Source organism: Rhinoraja longicauda, chromosome 18 (genome assembly GCF_053455715.1).
Source record: "Rhinoraja longicauda isolate Sanriku21f chromosome 18, sRhiLon1.1, whole genome shotgun sequence".
Lineage (NCBI taxonomy): Eukaryota > Metazoa > Chordata > Chondrichthyes > Rajiformes > Arhynchobatidae > Rhinoraja > Rhinoraja longicauda.
Window position 1 is genome coordinate 40431093 of NC_135970.1, and position 8962 is coordinate 40440054.

At 44.6% G+C, this 8962-nt stretch overlaps 1 protein-coding gene across 1 annotated transcript in view; it reads right to left on the minus strand.

The window, feature by feature from the left end:
- prrg4 (proline rich Gla (G-carboxyglutamic acid) 4 (transmembrane)) overlaps positions 1–7978 on the minus strand; it is a 32362-nt gene extending 24384 nt beyond the window's left edge. The window contains exon 1 of the mRNA XM_078415577.1: positions 7911–7978. Coding sequence (XP_078271703.1) covers positions 7911–7963 — 53 coding nt within the window. The 5' untranslated portion in view covers positions 7964–7978. The remainder of the gene's footprint in view (positions 1–7910) is intronic.
- Positions 7979–8962: the final 984 nt, after the last annotated feature.

Below are 8962 nucleotides of genomic sequence, written 5' to 3' on the forward strand. Positions count from 1 at the left end.
CAGGACAGGCAGCATCTCTGGAGAGAAGGAATGGGTGACGTCTCGGGTCGAGATTAGTCCAGAAACGTCACCCATTCCTTCTCTCCAGACTCCAAAATCCCACCTCCCTTTTCATAGAAGTGCTTCCTAATCCAAGATGCAAAAATTAAGAATCTCATTGTTCAAATAGGACAATTCAGCTATTTCCCTTCATTTGCAAGTCACTTGCCAATGGAAATTACCCTATGTGTTTGTAATCCTAAAAACTGATCAAATCATTCCTTAATATTCTGAATTTCAGGGAAATACAACTGTAGTTGTGTAATCTCTTGCAATTTAATCTACAAAGACCAAATGTGCTTGAAAAGCTGCAGCAAGTGAGAATCTCAGTGTCAGGTTCATATCCTGGGCATATGACAAATACACTCTTGAAATGCTCTTTAAATTGTGCTAAGTGTAAACCCCATGCCTGTTTCACCAAGATAAGTTGGTTAGAAGTCAATGTCAGTTGTGCTGACTTATGTTTCAATGTATGATTTGAATTGCAAAATTTAGATAAAATGGGACAATTTATTGGTTAGTACAAGAAAAGAAGGAGCCTGAAAGTTAATACAATGGGTTGAATAATTTCTGGCATACATGACTTAGTAACCACAATTCATATGTATACGGGACTTACATTTGAATTCAGTCTGATGGAAGGATCCCAACCCAAAATGTCACCCATCCTTTTTCTCCAGAGATGCTGCCTGTCCCGCCGAGTTACTCCAGATTTTGTGTCTATCTTTGGCTAAAACCACCATTTGCAGTTCCTTCCTACACACTAGCACTAATGGATGCAGGCGAGAGGGAAAAAATTTAAAGGAGACCAGAAGGGCAGATTTTTTACATCTGGAAAGTGTTGTCAGAGCAGGTGACAGAGGCAGAAACAATTACAACGTTTTAAAGACATTCGGACAGATACTTGTTGACACAAGGAACTACAAATGTCCTTTATGTTATGTTAACTTTTATGTAGTTGTGTGTCTTGTTGCTTTTTTGTAGTATGGCTGTGGGGTAAATCGAATATCACTGTACCTTAATTGGTACACGTGACAATAAAAGACCTTTGAAATGCAGGTTTACAAAAAAAGGCAAAGTGCTGGAGTGTGAGACATCTGGAATACTGTAACAACCTGGACAGACATCAAAAGTGATACCACGATATATCATGTCTGAAGAAGTGTCTCGACCCGAAACATCACCCATTCCCTCTTAGATGCTGCCTGACCTGCTGAGTTACTCCAGCATTTTGTGATACCTTCGATTTGTACTAGCATCTGTAGTTATTTTCCTACACCACGATATATCATGTGGTTTCACTTTGTATTTCTGAAGGACATGGGTAGGTGAAGGACATGGGTAGGTGAAGTTTCAGGGACGTACAGGTATGTAGGCTAATTGGCTGGGTAAAAATGTTATTAAAAAAAAAAAATTTTTTGTCCCTAGTGGGTGTAGGATAGTGTTAATGTACGGGGATCGCTGGGCGGCACGGACTTGGTGGGCCGAAAAGGCCTGTTTCCGGCTGTATATATATGATATGATATGATATGAGGAAGGGTCCCAATCAGAAACATCTCATATCCAGGTCCTCCAGAGATGCTGCTTGACCGGCTGAGTTACTACAGCATGTTTGTCTTTTTTTTGTACAGATACTTGGATAGGAAAAGTGTAAGGCGATATAGGCATAAAGCCAGCAAATAGGATTAGTGTAGATACCTATCATGGGCCAGGCCATCCCAAAGTACCTGTGCTTCAATGAAAGCATGAACAATTTGTATCTGTTCCGAAGTGAAACATTTGGAATACAATAACAACTTGTACAGACATCAAAAGTAATAACACAATATATCTGTCTGAAGAAGGGTCTCGATCCTTAACATCACCCATTCCTTCTTTCTTGAGATGCTGCCTGACCTGCTGAGTTACTCCAGCATTTTGTGAAATAAAAACCTTCGATTTGTACCATCATCTGCAGTTATTTTCTTACACAATATATCCAGTGGTTTCACTTTGTGTCCAACCTGTTACTGGAGGTGTAACACCAAGCGAAGCCTAACGCCAGGAACTCTACCACACGTACTACATGTGAAACTGAAACTTTTCATTTACACAGTGTTCTGGATACTCCAACCCAGCTTTCGAAGATGCTAAATACCCGAGTTGCATCTTTAACCCACGAGGCCGGCACGATAATGGCAAGAGTCCCCTCACCCCCTCTCTGCCACCCGATCAAACACGGAGACTAAACAAACCGGTACACACACAAGGAGGGGCGAGTGGTCATGGCCCTTGTTCAACGCAAATGGTGTAAATACAACGTTCTTGTACGGACCCGGGTGGGGGTTGAGAGGGAAAATGGGGTGAGAGCCGAGAGGGTGAAGTGTGGTGGCGAGGGGCGGGATGAAAGAGTGGGGGTGAAGGGTTGAGACCGACAGGTACGGGGTGAGGGTGAGATTGGGGGAGGATGGAGGCGAGGGGATGGGGTGGAGGTGTAAGTGTGGGGGCTGCAGGGATGGGGATGAAGGGTTGAGGGTGAGTTGGGGTGAGGGTGGGAGTGGCGGTGAGGCCTGAGGGGGATGAAGCGTTGAGGGTGGGGGTGGCAATGGTGAGAGGATGGGCGGCAGCTGGAAGCAGCCCGGAGCTGTGCCGGGGGTGGGGAGAGGGGCATCGGGTGGGGAGCGAAGGTTGCCCGCCGTGCACACGGGTCGCGCCGTGCTCCTGACTGACTGACTGACTGACCTGGCAATGGCGCCGGCGGCCCCTCTCGCGCGGCGGCGGCGGCGGCGGCTCCACCGGTCAGAGTGCGGGACGGCGGCGCGCGCAGGTGGGGGCGGGGCCGTCTGGATGGGAGGATGAGGGGGGTTGGGGGATGAGGTAGGATGGTGTGGGAAGAGAACGGGACGGGGTGAGGATTGTGGGGGGGGGGGGTGGTGGTGGCACGGATGTGAAGATGGGTGGGGTGGGGGGGGGATCAGGGTGAGAATGGATAGGATGAGGAGGATGGAACGGTGGTAAACAGGGTGCAGGGAAAATGGTCAGGATTGGTGGTGGGGTGGGGGGAGTATGTGAAGGGGCTGAGGATGGATGGAGTGAGGATGGGGCTGGAATGGGATGGGGTGAGGATTGTTGGGGGGAGGGTGGAAATAGAACTGTGGTGAGGATGGGGGGGGAGGGAAGAAACGGGACAGTGGTGGGAATGGGAGTTTGGTAAAGATTGGTGAGGGGGGGATGGGATGGTGGTGATGATGGGTGGGTGGGTGGGGGAATGGGATCTAGTAAGTACGGATGCGGTGGGAATGGGACATCGGTGAGGATGGGTGGAGGAGAATGGGACAGAGGTGAGGTTGAGGGGAGAATGGGACGGAGGCGATGATGGGTGGAGGGGAATGGGACAGAGGTGAGGTTGAGGGGAGAATGGGATGGAGGCGATGATGGGTGGAGGGGAATGGGACAGAGGTGAGGTTGAGGGGAGAATGGGACGGAGGCGATGATGGGTGGAGGGGAATGGAATGGTCAGATGCCATTTCTATCCGGACTCTTCATTAGTGTGAATAAGGGTCCGACCCTAAACACCCTCTGTCCATTCCCTCCACAGATGGTGCCTGAAGCGCCGAGTTCCTGCAACAGCTTATGTTTTGCTCAAGATTCCAGTATCTGCAGTTCCTTGTGCCTCCTGTAAGCTGGGGATAATGGGGGCAGAGAAGGAGAGTAGGAGGGAGATTAAGTGACGGTGTGAGGAGGAAAGGAGAGGCTGCGGAATAGGGCAGACGTTAGTGAGAATGACAGGGAGTAGGAAGGATTTAGAAGGGATATTTTATATTTTGTCGGTGTCTGAGTCTATGTTCCTGTGAAACTGCTACTGCAAGCAAGATTTTCATTGTCCCTGTACCTCACCATACTTGTGCACGTAACAATAAACTTGACTTGATGTAAGTTGGGGCCATGGAAAAGGATAGGGCGTGGAAGGAGAGTAGAGGGTGATGTTTGTTTATCTTTTGTGTTTCTTTAACATTTGATGATACCAATAAATAGATCACTTTGTCTGTCCTTTATGATGTTTTATGATTATGTTTTATGAGGTAATGTTTGTGTATCTGTTAGTTTGGGCCTTTTCCTTATTATCTGATTGGACTTGGCCATTTTCAAGAGTGACAACTTTTGCTCTTGCAGTAACATGACCAAGGAAGAAAATTGAAATTATTCCTCACTTTTCACAACTGTGGGAATTTTGAAGTGTAGTTTATGCAGCAAAATAGTGGAACTGCACATCTCTGCAATCAACCTTTACCCATGCAACAACATTTCCTTTTCTTAGCATCCTTTACTTATTCATTGGGATACTATTGCATATAAAAGACTATTGCATATAAACAAAAATTCTTGCTTTGCTTTTTTTATTTTGCACCTACTTTCTTTTGCCTCACCATTTCCCAAGATTAAATCATGCATCTTAAATGGAACACAGGTGGATCAGTCCCCAGCTTGACACCATTGCATTGATTTTACCTTCTGTCTATCTGTCATCAATATTACACGTACAATGTGGAAAATCGAGTTGTGTTCAACACTAGGATGGCTTGTGTATTTAACTGTATGTATACAGCCTCCCTAATTTTAAGTGATTTGTCACCTTTGGCAATTTGGAAAATTATTATCTGCATGGCTAGGGTTGCCAATTGTCCTGTATTAGCCTGGCCATCCCGTATTTTGGGCTAAATTGGCTTGTCCTGTACAGGACCGCCTTTGAACCTATTAGGCCCGGGGGACGCTGTAGGCCCGGACGCTGTAGGCCCAGACAGTGTAGGTAGGAAAAAAATTGCAGATGCTGGTTAATATCTGTGCTTACCTTAGGACAGTGTAGGCCGGGACAGTGGAGGCCCAGAGGCCCGGGCACCGCCCAACGGAGGTTGCTTAGCAACCCGCCTCCCGGCCCGGGCGGCCGCCATTAGTGGAGCAGGAGCACGTGGCCGCTGGCTGGGTGAGGTCACCTTGTCCCGTATTTGGAAGTGCTATAGGTGGCACCCCTCTGCATGGCCCATTTTCATCTATGACATTGAAGAGGAATGAAATGTTCGTCGTGTTCATTTTACTTTCAAAGAAGGCACAATTGAAGATGTATCCCATGGTCCACTTTTTGGTATTAGTTTATTATTTTCACGTGAATTGAGATACAGTGAAAGGCCATGATTGCATTTTATCCGATCACATCATACCATATCATATCAAATCAAGCCATACACAAGATCAACAGGAAGTTCAAAGAGAAAAGTACCAAAGTGCAGAATATAGTGTTACATCATTATCATGTTACAGTAAGGGGCTCATGTTGTCGACCTCCCCGTGGTGAGCCCTGTTAACTGACCTCAGTCAGGCGAACGACAACAAACCGAGACAGCAGAAGCAGAAGCATCTTCATTACTTCTGTTGCCTCAAACGCAAGAAGAAGATGTTACAGTAACAGAGAAAAAGTCTAAGGTCCACAATGAAGAAGATTGGGAGATCGGGACTATACCCTAGCTTATAGGAGTTCCATTCAGAAGTCTGATAACAGAGGAGAAGAAGCTGTTTCTGAGTCAAAAGCTTTCCAGCTTTTGTATCTTCTGCCTGATAGGAAAATTGTCTTTTAAGGCATTTATGACGCCTCCCCAATATTAATGTGTTTTACAAATAACGGAAATGCTGAAAAAGTTCAGCAGGTCAAGCAGCAGCTGCGGAAAGAGAAATAAGAAACAATGTTTTGGGTCTTGAGCCTGTAATGTGAACCCCATTTCCCTTTCCACAGAAGCTGCTGGGTGTTCCAGCATTTTGTGTTTTTGATAGGTTAGCTGTGGGAGAAATGTTTACACTTATGGGGAACAGTGTAACTGGGGAGCATAAAATGTTCAACAGTCGCAGATAACTCCAGTAATGATTCAGACAAAACCACTTTACAGAAGCATGTGACACTCACTACCACAGGGAGTGGTTGCAGCAAATTGCCTTTCAAGATGACTTTCAGGGGAATCTGGATAAACTTACGAGAGAATGGAATTGTGCGTTAAACAGGAAGCGCTAAGAGGAGGCTTGCTTGTGCTTTTAACTCTGACTTATTTTCTGACAGATATTTTTATATTTTATATTTGCGACTCTTTGGGGTGGGGTCCTTGTACCGTATCAGTGATTGTATGGAAATGGATGGCACCGGCAGATAGTGGGCAATAGACATGTTGGGTAGAATGGCCTGTTTCCATGCTGTTTGGCTCTATCACGAGCATTCGGGGTACCGATAATACAGGGGTAGGTTCTTGAAACATTAGCCATTTCACATGAATTTTGTCAAAGTACATTTTCCTTGTAGGTTCAAAAATAAAAGTTTGGGCCTTAAAGTGAGAATATAAGAAACTGCAAATCTCCTTGGGCCAAGATCAGATTTTTCAGTGACTTGGAAGTTGGAAGACGGTACCAGAATGTGACAACTCTCAGTGTGCTGTTCCAAAAGAGGATCTATTGTACTCATGATGGCATAATCTGATGGATAGCCATCAGCCAAAAGCAGGACAAGCTTTTCCCTGTATTTATGATAACAAATAAACCATTGACCTTTTAAGTATTCCAGCTTTCAGTGCTGTGCAGCTCGTTCATTAAAGTTGTGTAGGAAGGAACTGCAGATGCTGGTTTACACCGATGAGAGACACAAAATGCTGGCATAACTCAGCGGGACAGGTGCATCTTTAGAGAGAAGGAATGGGTGAGGAGAGACCCTTCTTCAGTCCTGGAGAAAAAGGATGGGTGACATTTCAGGTCGGGACCCTTCTTCAGACTGAAAGTAGAGGGGAGTGAAATGGAGATAAATCTGAATAAGGGTCTTGACCCAAAATGTCACCTATTCCTTTTCCCCCAGAGTGGCCCGGCCCGCTGAGTTACTCCAGCTTTTTGTGTCTATCTTCTGGAGATAAGAAAAGACCAGAACAAAGTAGGGCCGGCAACAGATGACCAAGGAAGATAGACACAAAAAGATGGAGTAACTCAGCGGGACAGACAGCATCCCTGGAGAGAAGGAATGGGTGACTTTTCGGGTCGATACCCCTCTGCCTGTCCCGCTGAGTTACTCCAGCTTTTTATGTGTATGTTTGGTTTAAACCAGCATCTGCAGTTCCTTCCTACAGATGACCAAGGAAGCCTGTAGTGGAGGCCCACTATTCTCTGTGCAAAGACACACCTCCTGGTATTTAACCCAACTGCTTCTATACCCTGTAAAACCTGAGCTCTGATCCTCATTCCGATTTGGTTGGATCAAAATATTAAAACAAAAAACCCCACAATTTCTTATGAATTTAGATCGTCTAATCTGCTCTTTTTGCCCACTTTAATTATCAAAGTACTATCTTGTGTGGATGAATAACCTTTGTGACAAACACTCTGTAACACACCAGATCACAAGTCACAAAGTTTAAAAATAGATTTTGTGCATTTAACTGCACTCCATCCTAATATTCCATCCAATTACCTTAAAACTATTGCTTTTGTCAGAACATTACACAAGACAATCATGTGTTGGCATTTATGGTGCAAGATGTATTGTTATCTATTAGTTGGCAATATAAACAAAGCAGTCAACAAACTATTGAATTCATCCTATCTATTTTTCTCAGTTTCATTATTTTACATTGCCTTTCCACCGTAACCACTTCCACTTTTAATTCCTATTGGGAGCTCATGCATGTGTTTAGCTCCTTGTGCGTTTTCTCATTGCTTGTAACAATTCCTACCAATGCTATTCCGTTTCAATATTGACTTCTTCCAGTGTTGGAGGAGGTCAGAGGCTGAATATCCTATCTCACTTACTGGCACCCCATGGCCTTTCCATTATCTACAAACTACAGCACAGGAGGAAGATGGAATACTCTTACCTGAATAACTGTAGCATCAACAATCCTCCAGCTCTGTACCATCTACTCTTCATGTTTCATTGGAAAAACAGCCAACCTAATCAAGGACCATTTACACCCAGGTCATCCACCCCCTCCTCTCCACTCTCCTGTTGGTCAGAAGATGCAAAAGCTTGAAAGCACACATAATGAGATTCAGAAACAGCTTCTTTCCTCCTGTTATCAGACTACTAAACAGTCCTCTCACAAGCTTAGAGTGTAGTCCCAATCTCTCAACTTACACTATTTTTTAAATCTGCCCTTTCTTTGTAATTGCAACACTTCTTTTCAACACTCTTTTTCGTTTTACACTGTCTGTTGTTCCTGTGTGTAGCTTGATTGTACTCATTTCAGGTATGATGTTATGGATTAGGACCCAAAGAAAGTTTTTTGACTATCTCAGTATCGGTGACAATTATAAACATCAATACCACCATCCATGATAAAGCAGCTCACTTGATTTGCAATCCATCAACCACCTGCAAACTCACTCCCTCCACCATCGCCACACAGTGGCTGCAGTGTGTACCATCTATAATATGCACTGCAAGGCTCAAACAGCATCTCCCATAACCACAAAGCCCATGATAAAGGACAAGGGGTGCATGTTCATGTGAACACTCCTCTATCTATGGGTTGTCTTCCAAGTGACATATTAACCCGACTTTAACTGCCTCTTTTTCATCATTGCTACATCCAAATCCTGTAACTAATTTCCTAACAGCATGCTCAGAAGGACTGCCACAGTTAAAAAAAAGCAGCTTTCTCAAAGCCAGTTAAGTATGGGCAGTAAATACTGGCCTTACTGGTGATGCCCAGATCCTAACCATGGTTATACATGCAAACGAGTACGCATCATGAAAATTTATAAATGCTATCCAGTGAATTTGATTCAAATTTAACACAGAGAGGAATGTCAGCTACTATGTTTCAATGTTTATTTATTACTGTACTCAGATGCCTTTTAACTTAAGACGCCAGTCCAGGACTTGACACTGTTTGCATTTTGTTCAATTACCTGGTGTGGAACAACA